Source organism: Cibotium barometz, chromosome 40 (genome assembly GCF_041138505.1).
Source record: "Cibotium barometz isolate CiBa-2024 chromosome 40, ASM4113850v1, whole genome shotgun sequence".
NCBI lineage: Eukaryota > Viridiplantae > Streptophyta > Polypodiopsida > Cyatheales > Cibotiaceae > Cibotium > Cibotium barometz.
In genome coordinates, this window is record NC_141085.1 from 14,325,636 (window position 1) to 14,347,225 (window position 21,590).

Below are 21,590 nucleotides of genomic sequence, written 5' to 3' on the forward strand. Positions count from 1 at the left end.
CCTTTTATGGTTAAAAGCATGCCATAACAATACAGTAGATTTTGAAAACTGCAGCTCAAAAGGTGAAAGCACTTACTAGGTATAAAGCGGTGCCATCTGGTGCTTTTGCTATCCAGACCTGCAAAGCTGCTACTCAGACCTGCAGAATTACAATGAAAATGATTTATGCAAGCTGAGTAATAGCTTTTAGGTAGCCTTCTTTACGTTTGAGAATTTGAACTGAAATATAGCTGTAAGGTCTTTAAAAAACTGCTCTGGAACTTTTTCAGTGAAACAGCAATGTAGAGTATCCATAGGATGCCATACCAGCAATTGGTTTAATGGCCCCGGAGATGCTATAGAGGGGAGAGTGAAGGTTGAGCCACCCATGCCTTAAAGAGGGACTAGGAGCGGCTTGCATGAATGAGGCCCAACAATCATTTTTGTGCCATGCTTGTTCCCATGATGGGCCCGCTATTGGGGTTGGTCTCAACCAAAAAATGCGAACTCCTAGGAGTTCTGCCCTTCTCCATCCGTTCTGCTACCATTTTGGCTCCCTTCCCATGAATCTCTTGTTTTCTGCTGAAGCGCCGCTTCGGAGCAGATCCTGGCTGTGGCCATTGTGTCTGGTTGCTTGTCTCTTTACATGCCTTAAGCCCTCAGCCTCTGGTCCACTCTGGTGGCAATGTGGTATCTGCCTCCAGGTGACAAATCCCCTTCTTTGGCAGATGCACTCTCTGTGTTTCCCATAGTCTTTCTATCCCTCTACCTTTCTCTCTCAGAATGTGCTCACGATGCAATATGCATGCAATAAGCTGTAAGTGCTTCTTGGTGGTGGAGACATCGGATTGTTCATTATCCTAGTTCTTTTCTAATACCTCCATCCTTCACTTGTATCATCTCTTCAATAGTAGCCAACCTACCAGCTGAAGAAGCATAGATGTCAGATAGCAGTCGAAAAGGTGCAGCATTCTGTGGTTCAAGCTGATGGACTCTTTCAGCTGCCCGTGTTGCAAGATCAATGTTACCATAGATTCTACATGCACTGAGCAAGGCCATCCATAATGCAGCACTAGCCTGAACTGGCATTTTTAGTATCAAGTCATATGCCTCCTCTAGTCGGCCGGCACGCCCAAGAAGGTCAACCATGCATGCATAATGCTTCACTGTAGGCTTAACACCATGGTCCCGACTCATAGAATTAAAAAAGAAGCAGCCTTCATTGACAAGGCCAGCATGGCTGCAGGCAGACAAAATACTAATGAGAGTGATATGATTTAGTCTTATGCCTTCTCTACACATTTGAGCAGTAAGTTGGAGGGTCTTCTTGCCATGACCATGTTGAGCATATGCAGTAATCAAGGCACTCCATGATCCGACATCTCGTTCCAACATTCTATTTAAAACTTCATGGGCATGGTTAAGGTTTCCACATTTGGCATACAAGTCAATAAGGGCACTTCCTACAAAAACACTTGACTCAAGTCCAACACTAAGAATGGCAGCATGAACTTGTTTGCCCTGTTCGAAGGCTGCTAGGCTAGCAAAAGCATCAAGGATGCTCACAAAGGTTACCTCATTTGCAACTACACCTTCCCCCTTCATCTGTGAGAAGAGCTTAAAGGCCTCTTTGGCATACCCATATTGGGCACAGCCTGAAATCAGTGCATTCCAAGTAATCACATCATGTTTTGGCATGTTGTCAAAAATTTCATGTGCTATGTTTAAGCTTCCACATTTAGCATACATGTGTATGAGGGTATTCGCCATGGTTGAATCACACTTAATCCCCATAATCATCATTTGGCAGTGGATTTGCCTGCCCTTCTTCGGACTTCCTAGGCTGCTGATCGCATTCAAAAGAGCTAGAAAAGTTACTTCATTGGGGTACACGCCTTCCCATTGCATTTGGCTATATAGATTAAAAACATCTTCATGTTGCTCATGTTGCACATAACCTGCAATGATGGTGGTCCAAGATATAACATCTCGCTGAGACAATTTATCAAATACGTGGCGTGCATCATCTAGACTTCTGCACTTAGCATACATGTCAACGAGGCCATTGCCTAATGGTAAGTCTAAGTAAATCCCTGTTTTTACTATGCAAGCATGGAGCTGTTTAGCTCTTTCCAGAGCTGCTAGGCTACCACATGCATGGCAGATGCTCAAGAAGGTTACTTCATTGGGCCTCACACCTTCCACTTCCATTCTCTCATAAAGCTCAAGTGCCTTCTTCATGTACCCATACTTGGCATTCGCAGTAATAATCACATTCCATGTCACCACGTCCAACCTCGATATCCTTTCAAACAGCTGCTGTGCACTCATCATGCTGCCACACTTAGTGTACATATCAATCACAGTGCTACACACAATAGTGTTGCTTTGGAATTCGCTCTCTTCAACAAGGGCATGTATCTGTTTGCCCTGATCAAGATTTTCTACACTGCTACATGCATTTAGGATACTTACAAATGTTCTCTCACCTGGCTGCATGCCTTCATGTTGCATTTGCTGAAAGATTGTGAATGCTTTTTCGGATGGACCATGCTTTCCGTATGCTGCAATCATGGCATTCCATGATATAGCATCCCGTTCTGGCATTTTGCTGAACACTTCCCATGCATCCTCTATGCTACCACACTTACTGTACATATCAATAAGAGTATTGTCAATGTATATGCTAGTCTTGACACCTCTTATAAGGATATCCTTGTGAATCTGTTTTCCAAATTCTAGGTTTTCCAATTTGGCACAAGCATTAAGAGCGCTGGTAAAAGTGACATCATTAGGCTGTGTATTGCTAGAGCGTATTGACTTATACAAGATGATGGCATCCCCAGCATACCCATGCTTTGCATAACCTGTGATCATAGCATTCCAAGACACCACATCATGATTGGAAGTTTTCTCAAACACCTGCCGGGCGTCCTCCACATTTCCACAGTTTGCGTACATGCTGATAAGGGTGCTATTCACATATACACTTGGCTCTAATACACTTGAGACGAAGAGGGCATGGATCTGCTTGCCCATTTCCAAATCTCCTAAAATGCTGCATCCATTCAAGGTGCTTGAGATCGTGTAAGTGTCTGCCTTCACTCCTCTCTGACTCATCTGCCGAAAAACCTGTAAAGCTTCTTTAGCCTGTCCACGTTTCATGTGGTCTGTAATCTTTGCATTCCATGGAAGCACGTCTCGCCATTTGTCTGCCTCGAGGACTTCATGATCATCCTCCTCTGCGTTTCCAGGCTTAGCGAGCATGTTGACAAAGTTGGATGCCCTAAAAGACCCACATAAGAAGAAACCATGGGCTTGCTTTTGGGGTGTTAGGGATCTTACAAACAAAGGTTCCTGCCATATGCAGCATGTCTGCATGACTCTCACCACATAAATCTATCTTCCCAGCAGCTGCTTGCATCCACTAAACTTATCTCACTTTCATACATGCATACATACACCAATGCATACATGAGAGAGGAAGCAGATGGCGATTATGCTCTCTTATGATCATGCAACATAAGACATGCAGTTAGATTGGTCTCGATTCTTACTGATTTGATGTCTTCCTTGATGACCCACAAAGACACTCCATGGATGAGCACGTGTGGGCATGGATGAGCACGTGGGCCATGAGTATCTATCTGGATAACCCATGGAACCCATGTACACTGATGTTATAGGTACACATGACGTGGTCGTCAAAAAGCCACACCCTGGTTAATTTATACGGTCCTTTCAAGGCATTGTGGGCAAAGCCTTTCGCCCACAATGCCTTGTTCAACAAGTCCTCTTGATTGTTAAGTGTGAAACAACCCACCTCCACGCCACTGTCCCTAATATTGGTCCTCCAAGGAGTTTTCTCTTTGGACATACCACACATGCTCCTGGCAAAGCCTTTGGCTAGAAGGTCTTGTTCAAACGAGTCCTCTTGATTGTGAAATGGCTCGTCTCCATGCCCAACACCCTAGTATAGGTCCTCCACAGAGTTTTCTCTCTGGACATACCACACATGCCCATGGCACTCCTCTCTTCCCTTGTGGATAGAGACTCTATACACAACTTTGGTGGCTCTCAATGGTCCCATAGGCTATCTTTTAGCTTCCTGTTCATGGACCTGTTCATGGACGATAATGCATTTTCTTTCTTTCTTTCTCCTATTCACAAGTCCATAGACTTGCCTTTTCTTGCTCGTCTCTTTTATCATATAGTCTCCTCCTTCTTGGTTTGGTGGGTGCTATTTAAGTTTACCTTGTTGAAGATTGCTATGTATGATTGACTAGCTAGATTTGGCAAAAGTCAAGGAAGCCTTGAGTGAACATCAGAATTAAGTTTTGGCATGAGAGACAAAAAAAAAAAGTGTGTGTGTTTGAAATGGTTTAATGTTTTTAAAAAGTAAGGTATGCATGCTTGATCATTATACTTGATAAAACTCACGGATATGACCATAACTTTATGCCCACAGACATGACTATATTTTATTTATGCATCTACAACAAGATCATTCTATACAATTAAAACAATATCCTCAAGGGTAGACATAGTCGTAGAAACCTTCCCTCTCTCCTTTTTCTTGGCCTTATTTGGACACTCAGCCTTCAAATGGCATGGCTGATCACAAATGAAGCATAGGCCTGCCTTCTTTTTAGCCTCTATCTCGTCCTTGGATAGTCAACAAGAATGGATTCCTCCACTGGAACTAAAAGACACTCACATATATGACTATAATTCACTTCATGGACATGATGACTGTAAACTTTATCCTCAAGCATGGACATGATGACTGTAAGCTTTATCTTAAGCATGACTTTAATAATACAACACTAATATATTGAGGGTTTCAATAGACCAACCCCAACCTCTATTAGCAACCCATGGCAAGTAAGTGAGTAGAGTAGCAAAACCATTACAAGCACCACTCCAACCCACTTGGGGTACTAAAGAGTTTGCTTATCGCTTATACAAGGGAGCCAATTACTCACTTCTTCATGCTTCCATGTGTAACCCATGAAGGCACAGCTATGTGTGCACAAATGATGTAGAAATCAACCCAACCATTCCACCCATAGCTAGCAAACCATGTAGAGCAAGCTACATATGTATCCTCAACCTCTATATACACCATACATTATTGAAAGAGATGGTAATGCAAATGTGGTGGGGTTAATAGCTTGAGCACCCTAGTATAAAGGGAGTTATTGGCAAGTACTACTTAACTACAAACATTTACACCCACCCCTCAACAACCCACTATATATTCGCAAGAGCCATTGACTACACCATAGGTGTAACAAGCAATAGTTATAGAGGGCCATAAGTGCCTCAACCTATGGCCTCAAAATGGGCTTGCTCCATATGTTCCAATGGTACTAGGATATGGATATAGGGGGTTACCAAGACCCTTATATACTATATAGTTATAGAGGGCCATAAGTGCCTCAAAATGGGCTTGCTCCATATGTTCCAATGGTACTAGGATATGGATATAAGGGGTTACCAAGACCCTTATAAAATATAGATGGCCATGTGTGCCTCAACATGTGGCCTCAAAATGGGTTTGCTCCGTATGTTATAATAGAGGGCCATAAGTGTCTCAACATGTGGCCCCAAAATGGGCTTGCTCCATATGTTCCAATGGCACTAGGATATGGAACCCATGGGGGAACTACGAAGACCCTTATAGACCTAGCCAATGGGATATTACCAAATCCATAACTTCCATATGCATTCCTAACCCCATAGTACCATATGAAGGGGGATCGCGATTGGAGGTAGGTCATGTAGTGCATGAACCTAATGCTTTAAAGTGAAGCCAATGCACATATTCAAGCTCCCACACAAGTTTGTGCGTGAAGAAGAATCTAATCCATCACCTAGAAATGTTTAAGCAAACATTTGGTAGTGTAGAGGACCAAATCAAGCTGAGAGACTTTAGCTTATATCTTGATGGCAAGGGTAGATAACAGTTTCAATCCTTAAAACTAGAAAAGAAATGTGATTTTAACTTGTAGATCCTAGCCACACTCAGATTTAGAGTATATAATACAATGTGGGGGAAGCACTATGAGACTACAACGCATGCATGCATCACCTAAATTTGAGATGTGTAGAAAGGGAGAAGCTAAGTGATAAGTTTCTAGATGTTGCTCCATTGCTAGGACTAAGAGACAAAAAGCTACATGATCATTTAATCATAAAGGGTTTTGATATTTAGACAAGAGCTATGCATGGCAATAAAACAAATGACAATCTGATGGATATTGTGATCAATGGCCTAAATACTAGGTTTTGGTTCAAGATATCCCAAGGCATATATATTGTTAGGCCAACATCAAAAGAGAAAAAGGGATTGCCTCTAGGAGGAATGATTATATGAGCCAGGTGATGCCTCACTCAATAAAATAAACACAAAGATTAGGTTAGGAGAATAAATAATTTTCAAGGGCATCCCCACTTATATCCACATAGAGTCACACTAGCACTATAGTGAAGGTAATGTCCTCTTTTATATCATGCCCATTACTTAAAATTGTGGGTAATCATGATATCTTTCGATTTCACTACCCATGTACTCTCAATCCTCTAGCATATAACCTTAGAGTAGTAGCTATCACTACCATCTCCATAAACAACACAAAAAAAGATGATTATGGACTACCAAAGGACCTTAACCAACCCACAACAAGGTATGTATAGAGTCTCAAATGTAACATTACTCTCCCACGAATGAAGAATTTTTTAATGATAAGTTTGACATTACCCTAAGAATTGCTTCCCTTAATATTTGTCACGATTATCAAAAGTAAATGGGGGTAGAGTAGAGGAATCTGTTTATTCACAACTTATTAAGCAAAAGACTTAAAAAAAATAGAAACAATTGCTAACTACCATTGATGACCCCACCTTAAGGGGAAAAAAATATGTGGATCTCACCAAAAAATGTGGTGAAACAATAGTATCATTTTGAATAATAAGGGCAATGGATCTACCCACCAAGATGATGAGATATCAAGATCAAATAGCACGGACATGGATGACACACCATGGTAATAAGGGAAATGGATCTACCCACCAAGATGATGAGATATCAAGATCAAATAGCGCAGACATGGATGACACACCATGATAACACCTTTACATGTATGCCACAGGCATCGTTGGTGAGATTATGGTTGATAGCTGCCAATGCTTACAGGCTTTATGATGACAGCCACGTTACTTTATTAGAGTTATGGTATAGTTATATCGCTAGCTCATATAGTTGGGTCCACACTATGTACTTTGTTTTTTTTAGTAGTAGAGTACTTTTGTTTATAGTATGTACACTTATCTTTATGTTATGGTTGTAGAGAAGTGAATAAGAAAGAAGAAAATGTAGATCTCTCTTTTGTGTGCTTGTCTACTTTTGTGTGTGTGTGTGTGTGTGTGTGTGTGTACTCTTATGTGTGTCTACTCTTGTGTGTGTGAGTGTGTGTAAAGAAGTTTCTGGTAAGGATCTCAAGCTGTCGTGTGTGTACTCTTATGTGTGTCTACTCTTGTGTGTGTAAAGAAGTTTCTGGTAAGGATCTCAAGCTGTCGTGTGTGTCTACTCGTGTGTGTGTGTGTGTGAAGAAGTTTGCTTACAAGGAGCTCAAGCTCACCCTCTTTCTCGCATTCTTCTCATGGTATCAGAGCAGTGGTTTATGTAACGAGCTTAAGAGGTAAGCATGAGATAAGAAAAGGAACAGGTACATGGGTAAGGGTAACTCCATCACTTTCCCTTTGGTTCATAAGCAAATTTCTCCAATAGGTAGTTGCTAGTCAAGGATAGTGGTGGTAGTAAGCACATTAGGAAGGGGCATTGTCATATCTTAGGGGAGCTCCCTTCAGTGAAGAAAAAGAATAGTATATACCATGTTTTTGGGACACAAAGGTATTTTTAGTGTTATTTTAGGCATCTGGAGTGCCAGCAAGGTTTTCACACACACTTTGTAGAAGTGTCGACAATGACAGTTTTTAGTTATACAATGTTTTTGTGTATGTTTCACATAGAGTGCAAGAACCCGCAGTGAAGCCGCCTCTTGTTGGATTTCCCCGCATTGAATCTATCTTTACATAGTGGTTAATTTGAAGTGCCTACAAACATTTTGGGATTTACACATGTATGGCACATATATGTTGATGTGTTTGGTTCACATAAGTGACTATATAGTTATAGTACCACATGTGAATGTGTGTATATCTCTACTGTTAAAAAGATTACTGGAGATTACAAGATTGTTGTGGGTGCAAAATTTAATGCAAGTCTTGTTTAGTTATAGAATATCCTCTCTCTAACATGTGAGAGTTACTACAAGTCACTATGTCTAAATTGGATTGTGAGTGAGAAGCTAGATAAGAACAACTTCCAAGCTAGACATGTGTGTTAAAAAAACCAATTATCACCTTTTTTTCAATCATTGAATATTATGACATCACTCACATAATCATTTTAATATGAAGTAAAAATTAAAATGAATAAATAATATTACATAATCTTAAATTACAATTAACTACGCCAAGCATCTCACATAACTCAAATACCAACAAGGAAGACATATAAATGAAAAAGGATCAATTTTGAAAATATTAAAATAACTAAAGAGTAATAATTTAAAACAAGATATCTACTTTTGGTCTTAATGGATACTAAGCATCTATTTTTTTGTATGCATGGTATCTAATTTTTTGCCTTCATGTTCACAAAATGGATACTTGGTATATCCATTTTGGATACCTAATATCTATTAAGTATCCAAAATGGATACCAAGTATCCATTTTGTAAATGTAGAGACCAAAAATTGGATATCCATATGTACGGTATCCAATTTTTTATCTCGATGTTCACAAAATGGATACTTGGTATCCATTTTATATGCATGGTATCCAATTTTTGGTCTCCTAAAACGATACCAAGTATCCATTTTGTGAACATGGAGACCAAAAATTGGATACCATGCATATAGAGAATGGATCATCCATAATACCAAAAGTGAATACCTTGTATTTCTCTTGTATGCACAGTATCCAATTTTTGTTCTCCATGTTTGCAATATAGAGAATGGATCATCCATAATACCAAAAGTGAATACCTTGTATTTCTCTTGTATGCACAGTATCCAATTTTTGTTCTCCATGTTTGCAATATAGAGATTAAATATTATTAAGTAAAGTTGAGAGAAATACATATTTATTTCTTGCTTTCCTCCATACTTTGGAGTAGTTATATAGGGTTGATATAGGCATAGCAGCAATTGGTGTAAAGAAAAATCCAACTTACTTGATGAAGAGCATTGATAAGAGGTTTCCCATGGAAGAGTGCACATTTGATGGGAGGGTGGCATGTTGATAGGGGATTCTTTACGGGAGGTGGCAATGTGCCAAGAGGGAGGGCGCATTTAGAGAGCATCGAAAAGCATCATGCTTAGAAAAAAGAACTTTGTTGGGGAGAGCTTTGCAAGACAAAAATCTCAGGAGGCTGAGTGTGGTCTAGGGAGGAAGGGTAGCATTGGAGAACAACATTGCAAATGGCCAAGATAGCATCACTTTAGGTTATGTCGATGCTTGAGGAAATGATGATGGTAATAGAGACACTTTGGACAGTTGGTTTAGCTAAGTTTTGGCTTAGCAAGGATATTTAAAGAAAAAGAAGCCTAAAACTATTGGTTAACTACAGTTGATGGTATGGAAAGTAAGAAACCACCCATAATCTATACTTTAAACTAGCCCTATCTATACTTTAAACTAGCCCTAAAACTATTGGTTAACTACAGTTGATGGTATGGAAAGTAAGAAACCACCCATAATCTATACTTTAAACTAGCCCTATCTATATTTAAAATTTGAATCTTGATTATGTTCTAATGTCTAGATACTATAACATAATATAGTCAAGTTAGTACTATGGAGCACGCCATTTATATACACTTACGTTGGCCAATTTTCCAAAACACAAAATTTGTGAAAGTCATCATGTAGAGGGGAGCACAGGATACACACCTAAATTGTCATTGCTCTCATTCCATCAACACACACAAAGTAGAGAAGCTCCATAGCTTTCCTCCACAAAACATAGCACACTACATAATGATAAGTTCACACTAAAATAAACATAATGCTAATGTCCACACACTTGACCAATTGGCACATGGCCATTATTATCCACACATGCTGCTAGGCTAGTGTCCACACACTAACGCTATCCACCAGTTCCCGATGAGCTTGCATTCTCAACACTCCATCTCAAACTCACCATGTCCATCTCATGTACTCCAAGTCTATCTCTGAAGTACTCAAACTTCTCTTTATCAAGTGGTTTGGTAAAGATATCTGCAATCTACTCTTCAGTCTTCACATATGTCAACTCTATTTGTCCATCCAACACTCTTTCTAATTAAATGATAGTGGACCTCTATGTGTTTGGTCCTTGTATGATAAACTGGATTACTAGCCGATTGTATACTACTCATTTTGTCATACTGTACGACAACGACTACATCATGATGTTGTCCCAAATCACCAAGTACCTTTTCCAGCCATACCACCGCACATGCAGCCATAGCTTCTCCTCTATACTCTGCCTCTATGCTATATAAAGCAACTTTGGGTTGCTTCTTGCTACTCTAACTCACTACAACACTTCCCATGCTAAATGCATACCCACTAGTAGACCTCATGTCTCATAATCACTACTTGCTTCTTGTTGCTCCAACTCAATGCAGTACTTCCCATGCTAAATACATACCCACTAGTAGACCTCTTGTCTCATAAGAACTACTTGCCCGATTTGCATCTGTGTATCCATAACCATCACATCCTTTCCATGCTCATAGAATAAACCATAATGGGTTGTTGTCTTCACATATCTCATGATCCTCCTGACAGCATCCAAATGTCACTTCTTGGGACTCTGCATAAAGTGATTGACTAGGCCCACTGCATAACATAAATCCGGTCTAGTAATGGTCAAGTAAATGAAGCTCTCGACCATCCTCCTATACATGGTAATATCATCCAACTCATCACCAAAATAAGCCCTTAGCTTTATGTTCTACTCCAATGGTGGCATCATCGGCTTGCATCCAGTCATGCCATACTTTGCCAACATGTCCAAGGCATATTGCCTTTGCATCAACAAATACCATGTGATGTCCTGATAACCTCAATGCCAAGAAAGAATCTCAGCTCTCCCAAATCCTTTATGTGCTTAATGCTATCTTCACATTGGCAATGTCATTCCCACAATCACCTATGACTATCAAGTCATCCACATAAATAACAATCACCACCATACCATGATCTGTCTTCTTCACATATAGTGACGAGTCTAAATTTCCCACATGAAATCCAATGCTCACAAGATACCTGTTAATCCTATCACTCCATGCTCATGGTGCTTGCTTCAGCCCATATAATGCTTTCTTCAATTTTTATATATATGTGGGAAAGTTTGGGTGTATATAACCCCTTGGCTATTCCATAAACACTTCCTCTTATAGCTCTCCATTCAAGAATGCATTCTTAACATCCATTTGATGCAATTCCTAACCTTTAGATGCATCCAATGAAATCATAGATCTCACTGTAGCCATTTTATCCAATGGGCTAAATGTCTTATCATAATCAAGACCATGTATCTGTGAATAATCTTTAGTGGCCACTCTTGCTTTATACCTTTCCACAAATCCATCTGATTTGCATTTGACTTTGTAAACCCATTTACGTTCTTTCCTTTTGGTAACTCAACTATTTCCCATATATCATTATGTGCCAAAGCATCCATCTCCTCATCCATAGCTTTGTCCCATGCTTCTTTCCAATAGCCTCATCAGAACAAGAAGGCTCTACATGCTTAACTATAGATTTCATATATACATAATACATAGCATGCCCACTGTATGTGAATCTTTGTACTAGATATCTCACTCTTTGTGACCTCCTCAATGGTTGTGTGTCACTACGAGCTCCCTGAGCTCTAGCGTGTGGTGGAACATACTTGTCATTCCTCACGCCTAGAATTCTTACCACTTGGATTCCCAACTCATCATCGAGACTCTTTGAACTTGATGAGTCATAACCTACATTCCCAATACCAATTCCTTAAATTTTCTTTTTACCCTTGTTCAATGCACTACTCTCGGTTCTAACTTCATGTCTCAATATTTTTGACCATGGGCTTACTAGATGTCTCATGTGGCCTAAACATACTAGTAACCTCCTCCAAAGGTAAATGTACATTCTCATTTTCATCAATGTTATCAATCATAAGACTCTCACTTTGCTTATACTAGCTAGCCATCTCATTAAATATCACATTTCTACTAATGAGAACCTGATTTGTCACTGGATTGTAGCATTTGTAAGCTTTTCTATCCTGAACATACCCAATGGACACACATTTTTTAGCTTTTGGGTCTAGCTTCCTCCTCTTCTCATCATCTAGCACATGCACATAAGAAATGCATCAAAAAACTTTCAAATGTCTCATAGCGGGCCTAAAACTTGTCATCCTCATTTCAGGAGTACTCTCATGTGTGGCAACTATAGGTGTCTCATTCAAGATGTACACCATTGTAGCACATACTTTTTCCTCATAATAAAATGGCATACTCTTCTCGTTCATCAATGCTTTTGCCACTTCACCTATCTTTCTATTATTTCTCTTAGCAACCCCATTTTGATGAGGAGTATACCTACATGTGAGCTATCGTCTAATACCATGCTCTCTCAAGAACCCATCAAATACATGTGAAGTATACTCACCACCACCATGAGTCCTCCTCAAGCATTTAATTGAGTGACCATATTTCTTTTCCAAAAGTGCTTTGAATTCTTCAAACTTGCCCAATGCTTCACTCTTCTCTTTTAAGAAGTAAATGTGTGTCATCTTGCTGAAATCATATAAATGTAACGTAGTACCTACTTCCATTTATTGATTGAGTTTGAGTGGGACCCCAAATGTCACTATATGCACACAACCTCAAGTGGTTTTATACTCATTTGACTATCCGTGGGAAATGGCAACCTTGTTTGTTTCCCAAATTGACATGCATCACAAACATGTGTGCTCCTATCATATTTAAATCTTGGTAGACCACCAACAATGCCCTTTGTTTGCATAGATTTTAGCTTTTGTATGTTCACATGTCTAATCCTTTTAGTTTGTGTAGCCATCATGTTTTATCAAACCACTCTCCATGGCATGTCAAGTGGTTTGATGCACTTGAATCCATATACCATGTTTTATCACTCTCTTTATGTGTGACATCATAGTGTCCATCACATGCTTCATAGCAAACAAATGATCTATATATCCCTTATTGCTAGATGATGCATAGTTACCATGTTGCCCTCTACCACCACAAAGATCATTTTGCTTTTTGTAGAAATCTCTAGCCATATGTCCAAGTTTACCACAATAATAACACTCAATGCAAAACATCCAGCCATTTAAAAGCACAACTAAACCATCAAAAATACAACCCATTTTTGAAAATGCTAAAATATCTCAAAAAACACTATTTTTTAAACCTAAAAGAGTACGAGCTCCTAAAAAGCTCAAAAAAACTGTTAAAAAGTGCAAGTTTTACACTTCAATACTTTGAAAGATGATAGAGTTGCTCATAAAATCACACATTTTTTGAGAAAAAAAATACTCAATTTGCAATAAAATAATAATGTCCACAAAATTGGTTACAATGAGAGGTCTTATGCCTCTCGTGTTAAATCTTTGACTTTCTCCAGAAGAATTTTTTTGGTTTGTTCTCATAGATGACCGGACTTTTTCAAGGTAAAACCATAAACAAGAACTTCCACATCCTCCATGCTTAGGCTATCCATGCTACGTTGACTACGATTTGCTTTCTTTCCCTTTTTATTTACTCGAATCATCTCTGGATAATATTTTCCTGATAATGCATCATCTCCATTGACCTTGTACCAGTGGACCTCAATTGAGCTTACTTTTCCATTTTCCTCAAGGACTTTAAGTACCTTTGCCAACCAAAAAGGACATCCACTTTCATCATCTGTTGCTAACACTGCAATCATTGCACCTACAGTGAGCTCCTCAATATTTCCTTCCCACATTTCCTTCTCTTACAACCGTCGTTGAGACTAGTCCTTCTAGCACCAACATACGCTTCGCGAGTCTCCCCATGCACCAATGTTTGCAATTCTTCAAGCAATTTTGTTTGTTGATTTGGCATTTGAATATTATCATCACGGTCTTCAAGTTCTTGTACCCTCCAAAGAAAGGGCTCCAGATTCATCAGTGATCTTGAATTGCTTTGAACTTCCTCAATCAAGATTTCTTGCTCATGAAAAAATGTATTCCACCATCCAAGTGATCAAGCTGGAAAATACACATGTGCTGATTGTATGGTCTCTTTAATTTCTATCAACATTGCTGATAATTGATGGCTCGCTTTTCTTTTTGAGCTTTTGCTGCTTCAATGCTTGATGCCAAAACCATTTTTGCTGCCTGAAGAATTTGTCGTTCTGGGACACTGAGTAAAGACTTCAAACCATCCTAAGGATGCCATGCCTCTGAGTTAGAGTACTTCTTACACCACAAATGTGTTTCAGCTTCTTTTTCTTTTATTTTGAATTGATGTTGGAAACTATGGTCATTAAGCTGAGCAAATGCAGGGCTTGCAAAATCTCCACTTGTTGCAAACTCTCTAAAATCATAGGTGCCTTTCAAAACATGAATTTCTGGCACAGGATCATAAGGTTCTTTAAGAATTGTGCACACCTCTGGAAGGTCAAATACACTTTTCTTAGCAAGTTTGACTGAAAACCTGTTAAACATCTGATCAATTTGATCATGCGTGTGACCCACCAACAAAAATCCAAGTTTGACATTTTTGAAAACTTTCAACTGCACCAACATACTCAAATAAGCAAGCACTATTTGATTTTTGTTTTCCCTTGCCGTATTATCAAGCTGCACATAAAGTGTGCCAGGTAATTCTCCTTGCCATTCACTTACTATTTTCTGAATTATGGTGATGGTCAAGTTAGGGTCGGTCATTGTGTAAATTTGGAAAGTTTATAAAAACTTTTGACGTCATGATGCCGTTAAAGATGAGGGCTCCAACAACGTGTAGTTTTATGAAATTCTCTTCCTTCAAATTCTTTGGAGCACACATAAAATGGGGTATCAACATCTTCTTTTGATCCATTCCATCTATGACTAATCCCAAATACATTTCTTTCTGCTCCAGGCATTTCTTTTGATGCTTTGCTAGCTTTTGACGCTCTGTACTTTGTTGTTCTCGATGAGCTTTAAGTGCTTGTAGAATAGGACCTGAAAACTTAAAACAATGTAAGGCTAAAAATAATATTCTATAAAATAAAGATTTAATCAATAATTTTTAAAAATTAAAATGACCATTTTTTAAAAAGCTAATTCTTGTGTTGTATTCTAGAATACAACACAAAAATCGATAATTTGCCATGTTTCTTGTGTATTAAGTGGTTTGTATTCTAGAATACAAAGCTTGAAATCACATTTTTAAAAATTTAACACATGCACTTTGAGGTTGTATTCCTGAATCCATTGCTTATACAAGTTGTATTTTTGGAATACAACTCTCAACACTTGAGTTGTATTCCAGAATATGAAGCTTTAACAAGCTATATTCAAAAATATAATTTTTCTCTATACTTGAGATTGTATTCCACAATACACAGCTTCAATAAGCTATATTCTAGAATACAACTTCTCTCTGTGCACTTGAGTTATATTCCAGAATACACAGCTTCAGCAAGCTGGATACTGGAATACAGCTTCTCTCTACACTTGAGTTGTATTCTAGAACACAGAGCTTCAATAAGCTATATTCTGGAATACTTCTTTCTACACTTGAGTTGTATTCCAGAATACACAGCTTCATCAAGTTGTATTCTGGAATACAACTTCTCTCTACATGAGTTGTATTCCAGAATACACGGCTTCGGCAAGCTGTGTTCTACAATAACCCAAACTCAATGTAAACCATTAGAATAGACCTTCACGCAGAAAGGATTTGCTTTTTATCTAATTTTAGAAGACATGCAAAGAAATAAAAGCTCTCGAGTTCGCGTCGCGCGCACACGCGACTAAAAAACAGCAAATTGTAGTTTTAACATAAAAAACGGAGGAGGAGCGACCCGGGAGTATTTGGACCAGGTGCAGGTGTCCTTAGGTTTTACCCCGCTTTTGAAGCCAACGAAGCGGTCAGCATCTCCATCAGATCAACGTAGCAGAAGATAGATTTTGGGGGTAAATTTTTCTCAAATTGTGTTCAAGAAAGAGGTTCTGTAAGTACTTTGGTGATAAAAAGGGTCTTAATTGTTTTGGGTTTGATCTATTCATCTCTTAGTGCTTTCTCCTCTCTTTTATATCTCTGTATTGTGTTTTGAAGCTTCTTGTGAGTTGGAATACACAGCTCGAGAAAGTCATTTATTGAAATTCAATTACAAAACACATCTTTGGAGGAAAACAACCTGTTGTATTCTAGAATACATCTCTCTCTCCCTCTTTATCTCTAGTGTGCTGAGGAGCTCTCTCTTACATTCCTATCTCATGTTTGCTTACACATCTAGGTCCGTTCTTGCATGGAGGTTAACACTCTCTCTGTCTCTCTTTCTCTCTACTATGTGTATTTGTTCTCTTTCACTTTTTGTCTTTCTTGTTTGTTTTCCCTACATACACGTTTGCTAATCTTAAATGTTGTTTCACTTAACAAATCATATTTTTTCATGAGAAATATCATTTTGTCTCTGTTTGTTTATCTTAGTAATGAGATAATGATTTTTTATTGTCTTGTTTAGGATTAAGATGGCCTCACCAATACATGATGCTTGAACTTCTAAGAAGCAAAAGAAAAGTAATCAAGCAACTGCATCTGTCCCTATGGGTGGCTCAGGACGTTCAGGAGTCTTGACACCTTCCCGATCTCAACGTGCTCCAATTAGTCCTCACTTTCAGGCGCCTCGAGTGACTGTGACTCTTCCAAACCCTGATAGGCGTCCAAGTGAGCCAAGAAGACAACTTTTAGCAGCTCAACAGTTTCCAGAGTTACAAGATCAACCACCATCAAGCAGAATGGTTTTAGCTACTCATGGACTTCCTCCATCATCTCAAGGAAGCACACCTTTAACTCAACATCAGTAGAAAAAGTCTTCAAGCATCGAAGCTACAACTCTTTGGAGTAGTGCAAGAGGTAAAGCACGAGAAGGATTTGCTTGGACAATTCACTTTGGCATGGTAAGTAAGCACAAGACAATCGTTGAGCCAAACACACCTTTCCTTTCTATTGCTGAAGAAAAAGGAGACTACTCTAAAAATACTTATGGTCGCATTGTTGAAGTCAAAGAAAGTATATCTTGTGGGATCATTCATCATCTGGTAGACAACAACAAAGGGAAGTTTCTTGCAGTTAGAGTTTTCTCTGTAGATTTTCGGCTTGAAGAGATGAATCCTGTTTCTACCTAGCAAGATTTTAAAGATACAATGATTTCTCGCAAATGGGTATGGATGTCTTTCTCTTGACCTTTTTTTCATTAGTGTTAAAAAAATTCTTATCTTTGTGTATTCTGGAATATGTAGAGAACTGTTATTCTTTTTCAAGTTTGTTTGAGTCATGTCTTTCCAGCTCATATATTGGAATACGTAGAGGTCTAGTCAACTCTAGTTTGCATGTATTCTAATATACATGAAGTTTGTCTAGTCTAGTTTGTATGTATTCTAGTGTACGCGTAGTTCATAAAACTTCTTGTCTTTGTGTATTCTAGAATACGTTGAGAACTATTCTTTGTTTTTTAGTCTATTTAATTCTTGTCTTTCTAGCTCATATCTTGAAACACTTAGAGGTCTAGTTAAGTCTAGTTTGCATGTATTCTAGTATACAAGAAGTTTGTCTGCTCTAGCATATGCTAGAATGCATTCTTGTATACAAGAACTTTGTCTTGTTTAGTTTGAATGAATTTTAGCGAGAAGGAAGTTTGGCTTACTTTTTATGCCTGGTTTAATGAGTTTACCATGTATTCTAGTATACAGAGAGATGGTTATAGTGTTCTTACTTTTGCATAAGTTACTCTTTGGTTCTTACTTTTAAGTTCACTCTATCAAGTCTTCAAATCCTCTTCTACTTAGAATGATTTTTTCTTTTTTTTTAATGGTCTTTTTCTGAAGCATTTCAAGAGCATCATGACAATTTGTACAATACCAACCACTCCACTGATGATTCTGATTATGAAGAGAATGAAGGTACATACATAGATGACTCAGAGGAAGATGTTGAAGTTCTTGAAGAGACTTCTGGGTTAAAGTCTCAAGATGTGAGTGATACTTTGCTTTCTGGACCTGGAGCTCCAAATTCTGATCCTTCAGAATCTTTTGGTCTTAATACCATAAGAAATAAATCTAAAAGGTTTCATATGGTTGATGAGAGACCCTTAGGATGTCCTCCATTGGATCTTGTTTCAAATAAAAGACCACTAGAAGTTCGAACCATTGTCCTTGGACATGTGAGTAATCTTAAAGTAATGATGAAGGAGAAACCAACAACAAATGTTTTACCCCTTCTCTGTGGATAAGTCTTCTTGTGTTAACAAAGAGAGTTTTGAGAGATCAAAAATCAATCAATATACAAATACTTTGTCTTGGGGGGGACTCACTCTCTCATTGCTAAAAAAGAGTTATGTGCTGAGTATCCGCATGTAGAGAGCTATAAGATAGTCCTAGCATGGGTCTATGCTGGGTTAAGTGATGATGATGCAAAGCTACTTGCCCTTGATCACAACATTGATTCTGAGATGTGACTATCCATGCCTTTCTTACAAAAGAAAAGATTTTTTCACGAGTGGATCAATCATATTTAGCAAGGTCATAAAGTTGATGAAGCTTTCAAAATCAAGCTTTGTGAGCAAGTTGGCCTTGTCACAAAGAAGTCAAGCAAAGCTGGACGCTCTGGAAAAACAAATTTTCAAAGTCATGACAATTTCTTTCAGTTGGCCTTTCATGATGGAGAGATATGGGATCTACAAGAAGACATTTTCAAGCTTTGGGAGGAAGGTAAAATCAAAGGGCAAAAAGTAAAGCTCCCACCTAGAAGTCAAAAGGGCAAAGGAACAGGGAATGAGGACACTTTGAAGCCAATTCCTGAAGAAATGCGTATCACAAATTGGCGAGCAATGCAAGGAATATGCGAGAAAAATATTATCATACCCATCTTGGCACGAGTGAAAGGAGGTTCTTTGACACTCAATGAAATGGCAAAGGAATTAGAATAGTACGTTGCTAATTCTTCTTTTTAAATCTACTTATTTTATTTCATCTAAAGTTGTTTTTTCATTTTGTGTTTTTTTGAAATAGGCAAAAGACTTTCTTGTACATGCAAAGAATCATGATTGACAAACTTAATTGCAAGGATTGGAACGAGGTTCAAATGTCTCATCCCATCACTAGTCAGCCAAGCTCCTTAGAGCGTTTCATTTATCTTTTCAAAAATGCGGTAAGTAAACTACATATTTGAATAGATTTTTTTTTTTATCTGAGTGTTTTTGAAGATTTTGTAAAAATTTATATCAAATATTTCAAAAATTTGATTTTGATTTTTGTAATCCAGTCAATGTGTATTCTAGAATACATTTAATGTTTACTTATTTTCATTTCTCGAGCACCTCGTGCTCCCATAAAGAGCATTCCTCAAGAGTTTGAGCAACAATTGAGTCGCGCAAGGGCAGACGGAAGAGATTAGAAGAGGCACAAACTTTGGAGACCATTCAAGAGGCAAATATTTTCATTTTTGATGGTGTCTGCAAAACCAGTTTAATATTTTGTTCATGAAGGTAAAGTAGAGAACATGGAATCGTTTGTGACTACACAACATTTTACTTTAGCCATTGCTGATGCTCCGTATGGATTTAAGGCACCAACACTCAATACACGACTAAGTAAAGTACGGTGTAAGTGCATATAAAAGAGTCATCGACGCTTTCAAGAAGGTCACAACGGCTGAATCATGGGCATTGGTAATTTTTCATGCTCATGATCAAATCTTTGCTGCTGCAGAGAAAGCATTCATTGACAATCAAATGGTCCATTAGGTATGCATATGGTATGTTCAATTTCAAGGATTCTTTTGCAAGTTATAAAAGCTTAAGTTAAAGCCTAACTGTTTCTTTTGTAGGACAAAGCCTAACATCAAAGGCTATAAGCTTGACAGACTTTCTTTTGCTGCCGAGTTTGCTACCATTGGTTTCTGGTCTCCTGCGGGTTTGAACAGTAAAGGAAATTTTAATTTTGCTTCGAAACCTAACCGAACAAATATTTTTGATAGACCAGGCGTGTGTCGAAAGCTTAGGGATCTTTTTGGTGATTCGAATGAGATCATGAACCCTTATCAAAAACCACAACTTTTGATGATGGATTTAATTGAGCTTCTATCTTTAAAAGGAGAGTGGATCATGGATCTTTTTGCGGGGACAGGTAATCATGCAACCTTACCTTTTTACATATTTTATATTGCTCATTTAAGTGAGCTTTGCCATGTTGATTCTTTTTTTCTTAGGAACAACCACTATTAGTGCTCTTAATAAAAAAGGAAGGAATGTTGTTGTTGTTGAGCTAGATCCAGTTCAAGTTCGTTTTATTCAACAGCAAGTCACTGCAATGAAAGAATTGCCGGACGAGTTTCAAGAGGTTGGAATGAAAAACATGGCAGCAGCAAACCCAAGAGTAGTGGATGCGTCTGGAGAGCCTCAGCCTCCCTTTGGACCTGATGATGAAATGCAGTTTGCAGATCTTGAGCCTTATGAAGATCCACATACTGTGGATATTGATATTCCTCTTACAGAGTCAACACCACTCATTGTAGGACGCGAGCAAACTGATGAAGAAGTTAGTCATGAAGAGGAGGAATTTCCTATGCTAGAATAGATTTAGACACTTGTAGTTTCAAATAATTTTTGGTATTTAAATCCTCATTGGGGGTGTTTAAGGATTTCTGGATTTTGAGAGTGTTTTGAACAACGTTTGTTTGTATTCAAAACTAGCATCACAAATCTTTTTGAGGAGCTTGCGTTTTGAGATTGATTCAAAAAATTGGTCAAATGTTGTCACTATTGAAGCATTTATAGGAATTGTCTCGTAATTAGACTTGTTTTTTTAATCAATGAAGATTAATTTAATCATGACATTGAAGTTGTGCGGTAAAAGTAGTTATATTTTGCTTTCTAGTAATGATAACAATAATTTTGTATTCAAAGTAAAGCTCTTTGTTGTGAGTCTCTAATGCAACTTTTGTGTTGGGGATGGTGTAAAAGGCACAACTTTAGATATTTGATTGAGAAAAATGCAGGGAGAAGGGTGAGCTAATCTTCATCACACACATACACAAGATTAGATAAGCACATAAGAGAGATACATATGGTTGAATCTTCTTCACACACATACATAAGAGTAGATAGGCACACAAGAGAGAGACAGATGGCTGAATCTTCTTTACACACATACATAAGAGTAGATAAGCACACAAGAAAGAGACATATGGCTGAATTTTCTTCTTTCTTCTTCACTTCTCTAAGACCATAACATAAA

At 38.2% G+C, this 21,590-nt stretch overlaps 1 protein-coding gene across 7 annotated transcripts in view; it reads right to left on the reverse strand.

Annotated features, from left to right (window-relative positions):
- The window catches only part of LOC147615231 (pentatricopeptide repeat-containing protein At4g13650-like), a 34,715-nt gene extending 30,973 nt beyond the window's left edge, over positions 1–3,742 (reverse strand). For 5 of the 7 annotated variants that reach the window (XM_086779287.1, XM_086779285.1, XM_086779283.1 and 2 more), the window contains exons 1-2: positions 307–3,738; positions 77–139 (exon numbers count right to left, since the gene is read on the reverse strand). In XM_086779287.1, coding sequence (XP_086635413.1) covers positions 835–3,360 — 2,526 coding nt within the window. In that variant the 5' untranslated portion in view covers positions 3,361–3,738 and the 3' untranslated portion in view covers positions 77–139; positions 307–834. Of the gene's footprint in view, positions 1–76; positions 140–306 lie in introns of all 7 variants that reach the window. The other 2 variants (XM_086779288.1, XM_086779289.1) reach the window with 1 other exon arrangement.
- Between the last annotated feature and the right edge of the window lie 17,848 nt (positions 3,743–21,590).